The sequence below is a fragment of the Squalius cephalus genome (assembly GCF_949319135.1).
Source record: "Squalius cephalus genome assembly, chromosome: 21".
NCBI lineage: Eukaryota > Metazoa > Chordata > Actinopteri > Cypriniformes > Leuciscidae > Squalius > Squalius cephalus.
In genome coordinates this window covers 27,725,826-27,738,215 of record NC_137142.1, presented here as the reverse complement: position 1 = coordinate 27,738,215, position 12,390 = coordinate 27,725,826, and the positions used below count along the sequence as shown (strand labels likewise).

The 12,390-nt window shown below is 38.7% G+C and overlaps 2 protein-coding genes across 2 annotated transcripts; both read left to right on the top strand.

Annotated features, from left to right (window-relative positions):
* Window positions 1–2,202: 2,202 nt before the first annotated feature.
* Window positions 2,203–4,958, top strand: neff2 (neuronal intermediate filament family member 2). The gene is made up of 3 exons (XM_079855328.1): window positions 2,203–3,369; window positions 4,197–4,321; window positions 4,484–4,958. Exons 1-3 carry the CDS (start codon window positions 2,389–2,391, stop codon window positions 4,542–4,544), a joined length of 1,167 nt encoding a protein of 388 aa, XP_079711454.1. The 5' UTR covers window positions 2,203–2,388; the 3' UTR covers window positions 4,545–4,958.
* Window positions 4,959–6,616: 1,658 nt separating this feature from the next.
* On the top strand, window positions 6,617–11,191 carry mrps26 (mitochondrial ribosomal protein S26). The gene is made up of 4 exons (XM_079855344.1): window positions 6,617–7,030; window positions 7,210–7,356; window positions 10,488–10,611; window positions 10,867–11,191. The coding sequence occupies exons 1-4, from the start codon at window positions 6,810–6,812 to the stop codon at window positions 10,996–10,998; spliced, it is 624 nt and encodes a 207-aa protein (XP_079711470.1). The 5' UTR covers window positions 6,617–6,809; the 3' UTR covers window positions 10,999–11,191.
* Window positions 11,192–12,390: the final 1,199 nt, after the last annotated feature.

Here is a 12,390-nt window from a genome sequence, read left to right as displayed (position 1 = left end):
GCAACAGTCGGGATCATATGTACGCCTCCAAAAATTTGCATATGCCAGCCCATGTTCAAGGCCAGGCGGAACTGTATGGCGTTATTTTCCTGTCAAATGTCGAGAGCGCATTATTGTAGCGCGAAAGTACATTAATATAATCCACTAAGCAGAGAGATTCACGCTCGTGCATTATATTAATGTACTTTCGCGCTACAATAATGCGCTCTCGACATTTGACAGGATAATAACGCCATAGATGAAAATAATCTTACTTAAAGGTAGGGTAGGTAGGATTTTTATAAAAAACTTTTTTTCAAATTTGTTTAAACTGTCTTTATATACCAATACATAATTAAAATGTAAGTGCTCTGAAAAAGAGAGTATAAAAATCGAGTGACTGTAGACCTTTTAATCTGCAATAAACACAGCTCATTATTTCCATCCGGGACGAAACAATTGATTGGTTTGGGCGACTGTCACTCTCTCTCGCAACCATGGCTACCACCCCTGTTGCTAGATCTGCCCATATGCACGCACCTGTTTGATTTGAGGAGTGCAAGAGAGGCGCGGAACCTACAAAGAGTAAAATTATGGCAGAGAAAGAGCATTCAAAATTCAAAGCACCTGCATGCAGTCAGCGAAGGCAAAAACTACTTCCTCGGACCCTGGTTGCCCGCACTCTTGAACGACCTCCTCTGCTTCACCCTCGACCCCGGACCTGTCCTCGAACCGACGATGCGGTACTTGTCTCCGGAGTGTAGTCTTCATCAGAGTCAACAATGTTTTCATCATGCAAAAAATGTTCTCTTACATGCAAAACACCGTATATGTTATGAATCTTACACGAAATTCACCTTCATCACAGTGTAACTGATAGTAATGGAAAAACGTGTATCAATGCAACCTGTTTTTAGCTTTGCCTTATAAATATAGCTTGTTACCTATAAATATAGCTCGTTACCTAATCAAACTCAATATATTTTAAACTTTACCAGTATCGATATGCTAGCTTGATAGTGAGTACTAAAAGCCATCTTATTTGTTTATATTTATAGTGATAAAGTTAGGTATTTTATTACATGTGATTCTGACATGATGTCACTGCATGGGCTCCTTCCTCTCCGCTCCTCTCAGGTAAATAAATGCGTCTTCCAGCTGAGCCTGAGCTAGTCACTCGATTTTTATACTCTTTTTCAGAGTACTTACATTTCAATTATGTATTGGTATATAAAGACAGTTTAAACAAATTTGGAATGTTTTTTTTTTTTTTTGAAAAATCCTACCTACCCTGCCTTTAAACTGTGATTAATATACAGATAGCGATCAAAGAACAATCCCTTTCCAGTCGCCCAAGCTGTCAATCACACAGCGCGAGTTTATCTGGACACTTTCCAAAACTCGTTATGAAATCAGTGACGCTGTTACACTGCACAACGAAGCTCTTACTGTACGTACATCATGTTTGCTTTAGTGAAATCATTAGTGAGAGAGTGCAGAAACTGCGTTGCAATGATAAGATCTTTATTCACATGATCACCAGGCTTACAATGAAGTCTCACAGCAGCCAATCACAGCAGTGGGCGTTTACACTGACGTCTCACAGCAGACACGCCCCTTCAAACAGAGTGTTCAAATCTATTTTTACAGTCTATGGTTCAAATCAGTGGCTAAAATCAGGCTAGGAAAGTGCCTTTTATTTCTAAATTATAACAAATTATAACAAATAAAAATTGATCTAAAAAACATACTAACATTATAAGGGCACCCCAGGAAACATTCTAAAATAATAAAATAATCCATGCAAGGGCACCTTTAAAATCTCAGTTTAAGCAATAACACAATGTATGATGAGCTATAATGTTAACCGTCCAGTGCTAACTTTATTTAATTCTATATATTTCAATAGAAAAATCAAGCATTATTGTACAATTAAATGTTGTTTGCTGATTCTTTGAGTAATGCATTGTATAAATAATTGTATATGAAAAACTTACCTTAACATTATTGTTTATTCCCATATTTTAAAGTATCTATCACACACAGACTCATATAGCCATTTGAATAACAGTTCAAGCTGAAAACATGCAGAGTGGCCCTTTAATATATAAATCAGCCCTTCCTCCTGATATGCTACTCCAGCTAAAAAAGAAACACAAAACCAATCGGCAGCATCATGACACTGCTGAGCTGTTGATTGGCTGAGGATCTATGTGTGTGTGTGTGTGCGGAGAGAGTGTGTATGTGTGTCCTGTATAAAGCAGACTGCTCTGCAGCATTTCTGAACTGGTGCAGTGCCGGTTCATCTCCACTAATGGTGTGCAGAACAAGGGGGACTTAAAAAGAAAAACTTCTTCAACCAACAAAACATTAACATCATCTGAAAACCAAACAAAAAAATCCTGCATCATGAGCTTTGACCCATTCATCTCCTCCTCCCTCTCCCGGAGAAGGGAACATTCCTACTCCAGGACCACCACCTATCGGCTCTCCCGGGGGCCCTTGTCTTCCTCCAGGTGGCCGATGCGTTTGGAGCCTCTGCAGCGCTGGGAGCAGAGCGACCTGAGTCAGGTGACCGTAGGGAACGCCGAGCTATTAGACCTGCGGGCCCAAGAACGAGAGCAGCTGGTGGGTCTAAACAACCGCTTTGCGTCCTACATTGACAAAGTTCGACACCTCGAGCAGCAAAACCGGGCTCTGCTCCTGCAGCTGGAGGCCTTGCGGCGCAGGCAGAGTCAGCCGTCCCGCTTGCAGCAGCTCTACCTGCAGGAAGTACGGGGCCTCAGGGAGCAGCTGCACCAGGAGGCCCAGGCTAAAGCGCGCATGGAGGCACAGAGGGAGGCATTGCGGGAGGCGCACGCACAGCTGCACGCGCGCTGGGAGGAAGAGGCACGGCTGCGTGGCCGGGCCGAGGAGGACCTGCAGAGGTTTCGAGAGGAGGCAGGCCAAGCCGCTCTGTGCAGCTGTGATGCGGAGGCCAGCGTTGTCTCCCTGACAAAGGAGATGGACTTCCTGAAGCAAGTGTTCGCTGAAGAGCAGGAAGGGCTGAGGGTCCAGCTACAGGTCGCCAGCCTCAGCGTGGAGCTGGACACAAGCAGACCAGACCTGTCGGCCGCTCTGAGAGAGATCCGAGCGCAGTATGAGACCTTGGCTGGACGCAACATGCAAACCGCAGAGGCTTGGTTCCAGGGGAAGGTGGCGAGCGTAGTGGAGCTCACAGATAAGCAGGAGGAGGCTGTGCGCTTGGTACGCGAGGAGACCAATGAGTACCGGCGGCTGCTGCAGTCCCATTCAGCTGAGGTCGAAGCACTGAGGAACGTCATCGATTCACTGAATGCACAACTAGCGGAACAAGAGGAGACGCAGAACACTGAGGTCACCAAATACCAGGTATAGATCACTGGCAGTCGTTTATCATAATTGCAATATGACCAAATAAATGCCTCTGTAGAGGCACTATCAGAGTCATTCTTATATTGACTGCAGAAACATTACAGATAAAGTGAAGATTAATACAAACATAAAATAAATGAAACAATCTTTATTTGTATTTAGGGGTATAATACACAAAATGTGCAAAAAATTGACCTTTAGGGGTACAATAGCTTGTCACTAAGGCTGTACACTTAAAAGGACAACTTTGTACCGTATCTACCTATAAAAGATACATATTAATATGTACCTTTAAGGTACTACTGTGATAATTTTACAAACAAAAAGGTTTAAAGTTATCCATTTAAGGGTACTGCCCCAGTGATGAGCTGTTGTACCCATAAAAGTACAATTTTTGCAAATTTTCTCTGTCTAGAGTCTTTGTGCTTCCTCACAAGAAAACATATTCCTGAGTCTCTGTGTCAAGTCTGTTTCATCATTTAAGTCTTTACATTAGTCAGTGTGCTGACCTTTACTATTCTACAGATTCAACATTGATGGAATACTATTTCTGCTGTGCTTTTGTCATTGTAATGTCCAAACGATAGTTGCAGAAATGTTACTGATGCTGACTCATTCCATCAGTGCTGAGTCATGACTGACAAACTGAGTAGAACAAATGAGACTGACTCTAGAGGAAAAAGGTATTGCTGAGCAAAATCTGTTAGATCTATGATGCTACTACTCTGTATCTCTGGCACAAATCCAGTATGAGAGAATGTTTCTGTCAGTTAATCCTTTAGGCATGAATTGATGCTTTGAAATTTTCTCTGACTAACTTCTAGGGGAGGATAAGTGACCTAGAGAGCGACATTGCTGATGCGAAAGGGGAAATGTCACGTTATTTGCGGGAGTATCAAGATCTGCTTAACGTGAAGATGGCTTTGGATGTTGAAATTGCAGCTTACAGGTAATATTCTTGACAGAAGGACACCTGTAGTTTCTTTAATCAGAGATTATAGAATCACAAATATGGGAGTACTAACTTGAATTAAGTAATTTGGATGGTAAATCACAAATGGGTATTGATGTGTAATTTGTTATGAACTGACCTTCATTTTTGCCTTAACAGGAAACTCCTGGAGGGAGAAGAAATTCGATTTACATATTCCACCTTCCCAGCCCTTGCCTAACTCCCTAAAACACAAAATCATAATAACTCACATTCATCATATTCATATTTTGAATTCCGCTGAGGGAGAGACCCACTTTAAGATCCTAAAATACCAACCTACAACATCATTTCCCAGATTCAAATATTGGTATATATTTAGGTGATAATATAGGTGAATAAACCTACTATTTCTCTCCAAAAACTACTAAATTGGACCCACCATTAATGACCCTCTTTGTCAAAATCACATCCATAACCATTGTTTTAACCTCCGATCCTAGTTCTTTATTAGTTACTTACACCCAAATTACACCATCCAACCATGAAACTAAGCCTCAGCATATCATTGCTTTCAAGTCAGACGAGCCCTTGTGTCACACAAGAGGTACACATAAGGAGGTCCCCCTTCTTCTTTACACTCGAAATGGAAAAATGACCACCTTGAGACATCGCTAGGGGCAGCACTCACTCAGCCAGAGCTCAGTGTCATGGTGGCCGATTCTCATGGAGGACCATAGAAGGTTCCAGTCCAAGAACAATATATACTATACGGTTCTGCAAATAAATCCATTGAAATTTTCACAAAATTGTATCTTTGTTTGATTCCCAGCACCCATTGAGCATCTGATTCACCAATGATCCCCTATCTGCAAACTTTAAACCAATTGTTTGTTGAGGTGAATCGCTGTTTGATTTCAGCTTGCTTTGGATGCTAGGAATAGACTAAAGCCAATTTGTTAAATTGAAATTAGACCAAGAATCAGCCATCAGGACACTGTCCACCATCCCTGGCTCTTTAGATTATATGTATTAAGTGCAACAGTTATGTTTTAGCTATGTTAGTTAGGTTAGAATGTATTATTTTATGTAAACGTTATATAGTAGTATAACATTTAGTTTGCTATCTGTCTGTGTTCTGCTTCTCATATTTTTGTTTTGTTGAGGATATTTGATTATTTTGCTTTAGCATTTACAATGTTTGACATGATAAAAGCATGACTGAAAAATCGAGAGTAGAAATAATAAAAGCTCTAGAACTGGAGTTTTTAGACTTGTGGTTAAAATACAACTGCTCTCATCTGCTTTTGTTGTGTCATCTTAGTTATAATGTTAGTCAATTATCAGTAATTTGAAAATGAACAAGAAACCGAGTCTGTTTATCATGACAGTCTCTGAACTGAATGGTGCTGTATGTTTGTACCTAAATACACGCTGAATAAAGCAACAGTACCTCTTCTGCTGTGTGTTTGAGTGTGAGCCTGTGTGCAAGACAGAAACTTGCTCATTAAAACCTCTTTGGAATATTTATGCTGGATATGATGGATAATCAGGTTTTCAATTAATGTTGAACGACTTGAACTGGCTTTTTTTAGTTCAATCAAGAACATGCAAGTGACTCTTTTGAGCCAGTTATTTTTAGTGAACAAAACCATTATAAATCAGCCAGAGCGGTCACTGATTCAGTCTGACTCACGTACTGAACCTAAGTTTTGCCATGTACAATTAAAAAATAAAATAATAATAATAATAGGCTAATAATAATTATATATATATATATACATATATATATATATATATATATATATATATATATATATATATATATATATATATATAAACTCACGAACACATTCCACCATATAATAAAAAAAATTCTTTGTGACACGAGTCAAAATGATGACATATTAAGAGGTCATAATTTCCATATAAATCAGTCTCTCAGTATTAGTGGCTGTTCATAACACATTGTTTAAAGATTATGCGGTTTCGTCAGTGGTGTTAAATCAAAAACGAATGATCGAAATATGTTACAAAATGCACTTTAAGTAAGTATTTTTCTCCGACAGTTAAGACCACTTGAATAACTTTACCTGGACTTACCGTAATTTATGCTGCCTCCAACCGCTTTTAGACGCTTTCTTTCTTCCTCAGAAGTAGGCTAGAACATTTAATAGACCGTTAAGGAACAGAAAATCATAAAGATGAAATAGAATCGATACAGAATCGTTAATTACCTCACGATCTCCATCCCTGTAGCGTTCGCAGACAGTTCTGTTCATTTCCAGCGCGCGGCAGTAGAGAGCGCTTTGCGTTCAGCTCACCGTGACTACATCGAGCGAAGAAACATCTTCCGTGGTTAAAGTTCAAGAACATGGCGGCCTATGTGAAGATGCTCAATGTTATATAGCCATGCTGGAATCTGTTGCTTGTACTATATTCATTCATTAATGCTTTTAACTGTATAGACGCTTACCGTTAATCATAACTATATATAATCTTCAACATGTTGCGGGCTTTATCGCGGTGTCATGATCCTGTAGTCCGTCTTCTCGCTCCTCGCAATACTGTTTTGATCGAAACTGTCAGGGGAAGAAAATCGCGCACAGACCCCAAAGCGAAGTCAAAACTGGGACGAATCAAGACTCCCCCTCCCGTGGATCCAGTGGAAATGGTTGTATTAAAGGAGCGTTTCACTGAGTACAATTTGATCCTAAGAGCCCTGCGGTAAGACTGCATGACATTTAATCATAAAACTGATTATGATTTCCAGGTATGATTATGATGACTAGTGAATGTAGACCTGTGATTACCAAGGTCACTCTACCCCTCTAATTGTCTCTTTATTATTACTTTTGCCGTTTGAGGTTGACGAATTAACATACTTGAACATGTTATGCATGTAGACTTGAGTTCAAGGAGCAGGTGTTGAGGAAGAAATATGAAGATGAGGTTGGTTCCGCAGCAGAGGAGAGAACTAAAAGGGAGGCTGAAGAGCATCGGTCACTAATGGCCTGGAATGATGCTGAAAACCTCAGATTACGTCAAATACGGTGAGTCATTTAGATACGACCTACATATCTGATATCTCACACTGTGAGATATCAGATATGTAGGTCGTAAAGGGATGAGTTCTGGCTGGGATATGCTTCAAGGGATAGTTCACCCTAAAATTAGAATAAAGTCATCATTTACTCACCCTGGTGTTGTTCTAATGCTGTATGACCTTGACCTCAAAAGAAGAATTAAAAAAGAAAAATGTCCCTCTAATGTTCATCCTTATAATGTCAGTAAATACGACCTGAATCAAGCTTTTTTTTAAAAAAGACCCTAAAGTATCATAGAATGAACCCATGCGACACGTGTCGTATAGGCCTATTCCAAGTGTTCTGGGGGTGTATGATAGGGTTTGGTGAAAAACTAAATGAAATTTAATGTAGTATTTAATAAAATTCTTGACCTTGGGCTTTGGTGTTCTCTGCATGGCTGCAAGACGCCCATGTTCGTGAGACTCTATTAGCATCACAGTTCACTTCGACTCGCCCAGAAAAAGCACACTAGTTGTGAAAATCAAGATGAACAAAAACAAGACATAAAATACAACCCATGTACCTTGTTTATCTTGATTTCTCACAACTTGTGTGCTTTTTCTGGGCGAGTCAAAGTGAAGTGAACTGCGGCGCTAATAGCGTCTCACGAACGCACACATCGTGCAGAGAAGACCAACGGCCAATGTCAAGAATTTCATTAAAATAATGCATTCAATTTTTGTTTGTTTTTCACCAAACCCTATTGTATACCCCCAGAACACTTGGAATATATAATACACATGTGTCACATGGGGTCATTCTGTGATACTTTTTCATCTTTTTCAAAATGCTTGATGCTGGTCGCTATTCACTGCCATTATAAGGACAAGAGCGAGTGGTAGTTTGAACTATTCCTTTAAGGCCCGTTCACACCAAGAACTGTAATTATATAAGCATTCACACCAGCGGGCAATATCGTTCTGTTTATTCTAAAGGTGATGATACACAGGGCAACTTTTTGAGCAATGTTGCTGGGCAATCTTGCCTAGCGATTGTTGCTTGGGCACTTTCCCATTGAAAATGGGCAATAAATATATATCTGGATAATTTAGATCAGTCGTGGGCCCTGTGTCTTATCTGGTTGCCCGTTGACGGCAACATTGCCCAACAATATTGCCCAAAAAGTTGCCCTGTGTATCATCACTTTAAGTGTGTACTGCAGTTTTATCGTCTGCCGCTTTAAATGTGTGACCTCTTTAAAGCAGGATGGATTCTAATTGGCTGTCAGTGTTTTTTTATATATATATATACAGTGCCCTCCACAATTATTGAACCCCCTGGTAAATATGATCAAAATTGGCTGTAAAAAATAAATCTGCATCGATTATCCTTGTGATCTTTCATTCAAAACATGTGCAAAATTCTAACCTTTCATTGAAGTAAAAGAATTGAAAGTGGGGGGAAATCACATTATGAAATAAATGTTTTTCTCCAAAACATGTTGGCCACAATTATTGAAACCCCTAGAATTTTTTACGAGTAAAATATCTCTGAAGTATATTCCCATTAATATTTACCTTTTTTAGTACACCAGGGTGACTAGGAACATGAAATTGTCCAGCTATGACTTCGTGTTTCACAGAAATTTAAATATGAGGAAACACAAAGGCCAAATCCCCTTAATCATCCATCACAATGAGTAAAACCACAGAATATAGTTCTGATGCGCAGCAAAAGATTGTTGAGCATCACAAACTAGAAAGTGGCTGTAAGAAAATAGCTAAAGAATTGAAAATCCCCATTTTGACCATCAGGGCAATAATTAAGAAGTTATAACCAACTAAAGATGTTATGAATCTGCCAGGAAAAGGACGTGTGTCTATACTTTCTTAATGCACGGCGAGTATGAAAGTTTGAGTGGCCAAAGACTCTCCAAGGATCACAGATGGAGAATTGCAGAGATTAGTAGAGTCTTAGGGTCAGAAAGCCTAAAAAAAAAATTATCAAACAACCCCTACATCCCCACATGTTGTTTGGGAGGGTTTAAAAAAAAAACTCCTCGCTCCTCCAAAAACAAATTCCAGCAAATTTAATTGTCAGACACGACTGGATCTTCAAACAACACAGGGTTCTGTGGTCAGATGAGACTAAAACAGAGCTTTTTGGCAGCAAACACACTAGATGGGTTTGGTGAACACAAGGATAAAAAGTACCCCATGTGTACAATTTAATATACCATTGGATCTTTAATGTTGTGGGCATATTTTTCTGCTGGAGGTCATGGACTTCTTGTTCAGATTCATGGCATTGTGGATTCTATCAAATATCAACAGATAAAAAATCAAAACCTGACGCCTTCTGCTAGAAATCTTATAATGGGCCGTGGTTGGATCTTCCATCAGGACAACGATCCAAAACAAACATCAAAATCAACACAAAAATTTGTTGTAGAGCACAAAATGAAGCTTCTGCCATGACCGTCTCAGTCCCCTGACCTGATGAGTGGAGTGAACTGAAGAGAAGAAGCACCAACATGGATCTGGGAATCTGAAGGATCTGGAGAGATTCTGTATGGAGGAATGATCTCTGATCTCTTGTCAGGTGTTCTCCAAACTCATCAGGCATTATAGGAGAAGACTCAGAGCTGTTATCTTGGCAAAAGGAGATTGCAAAAAGTATTTAATAAAAGGGTTTCAATAATTGTGGCCAACGTGTTTTGGAGAAAAACATTTATTTCATAATGTGATTTCCCCCCACTTTCAATTCTTTTACTTCAATGAAAGGTTAGAATTTTGCACATTTTTTTGAATGAAAGATCACAAGGATAATCGATGCAGATTTATTTTTTACAGCCAATTTTGATCATATTTACCAGGGGGTTCAATAATTGTGGAGGGCACTGTATATATATATAAAAAACACGTTCTGAAAGTTATTCTAACTATATCGTTTCTCTGCCATTATTTTTATAGTAGTGGTGTGGACTATTTTTAGAACTATATGCTTATCGTTATCATTCTAGTTCTCGTTCTTGGTGTGAATGGGCCTTTAGCCTTAAATACCGCTCTGATTCGTTTGTAGTACTGCGAGACGCAGTCAGATACTCCGGTATTTTGTTGCTGATTAAAATGGATGTGTATCATCTGGTCTTCCAGAGAGCAGCGCGTGCGGAAGGAGACTGAGGCCGCGGAACTGAAGAGGAGAGAAGCAGTCCTCCTACGCCAGCAAGAGCTGGAGGACTACATTAAAGAGAAAGAAAGACAAATTCTTCAACTACAGGTGAATCTTTCAGTACTGTGCAATAATGGAAGGCAACAGAACAAAATATCAGACCTCTGACAAAGATAGTATATTGTATTCATCTTGTCCAAGTTTAAACTAAGAATGAGTTGTATTGGCATGCTTTAAGTTATTTGATATATTTCTTGAAAAGGATGTTTATTATGATTGTGCAGTTAATAAGTACAGTTTTTTTTAGAGGTGGGTTGGAGGGAGGATGGTTTTATGATTCAACCCTTTGCATTCATGTTTCAGGAAGAGGCAAAGGATTTCATCACAATAGACAATCTAGATGAACGGATCGAAGAAGCTCTTGACAACCCGAAAAACTTCAATTTTGCCATTGATAGAGAAGGACGTGTTGTCAAACGGACTGCAATACAATGATAAATACACAATTTAAAGAACAAAAATACCTATGTACATAAAATATACACTGTCGGTGATATAGTTTAAACTGTTTGTTTGGACAATTTTTCTTTTTTTCTCAAAATTGTGGTGAGTGATATCTTTGTGTGTGCATGTACTATATGAGAAACTCATTTTCAAAATGTCTCAAATATACTAAAGTCTCTTGGAAGTGATTTGTTCATTAGTTGAAGTGAATGCAATAAATTATGTCTCAATTGGCATCTAAAAATGCCAAAAAGTTCATGTCAGGTGAATTCATCTTCACCTTAAATGTAGAAAAAAAGGAACTTACCACAGAGGATCATTTTTTTCTCTCTGTCTGTCTATCAATCAACCTACCTTTTTAAATCTAGTTTATAATAAAATCCAAAGTATTGTATCTAACAGATGAAGATTGTGAAGATGAGAGTATAGAGAAAGAAGGACAAAAGAAGTCAAATCTTTGCTGAATGAAAAGAGAGGTTGAAGAGACAGCAGAAGTGAGAGTAATGAATATTTATGGAAGAAACTTACATTCTCTTAAAAAGACATTATACATTGACCATTTGGATACAGCAACATGTTTGCAAGAGACTATGGATGAGTTCAATTTAGAAGTGAAGTTCCCTATACCGTAGTGATGAGTGCTCTTTGAAACACTTCATTACACGAATCATTTGTTGTGATTCGGGGCGGGTCACGCGTATCAAACTGCACAAAGTCACGTGATTTAAGTAAACGAGGCTTATTTGCGCCACGTCATAATTGTTTCAAAATTATTCGAAATTTCAATGATTCACAAAAAAAACCCAAAAATTCAATGTTTCACCATTAGGGGAGATCTCATGAACCAGTGTCTATCTTATGATTTTTACCTGATCTCGGATCAATTATAAATGTGTACACATTTAATGACATTTGTATAATAAAAGGAAGAGTTGTATTTAAAAGTCTAATTTACAAAACTCTATAAAATGAACAAAACAAGCCCTACAATTGAATAAAATATCACATATTATAAAGACACTTAATATTCATTAGATTATTTGTTAATTGCATTTAATTGATTAAACCTTAAATAAAACATTTGCAATTGGTTTGTAAAAGGTATATTCCAATATCTGCTGAGTTTTCGCAGCATTTACACACTGGTCTGGTCAGCAGGGGTCATCAGCTTGTAGTGTTTCCAGCTCTTCGAAACTGAATCCTTTTGCGAGATTCGAGGTTTTTGAAAAGCTTCGTTTTCCCCATCACTACTGTGCACTAGATAATAAGTAGACGAGCGAAGTTTGTGTGATTCTGCCCAGAGCGAAAAGCGGATTTTATAGTAAAAGCAGTACGTTAGTTTGCTGAAGGCGAAGAGCACATGGAAAATTCGGAATGGATCAG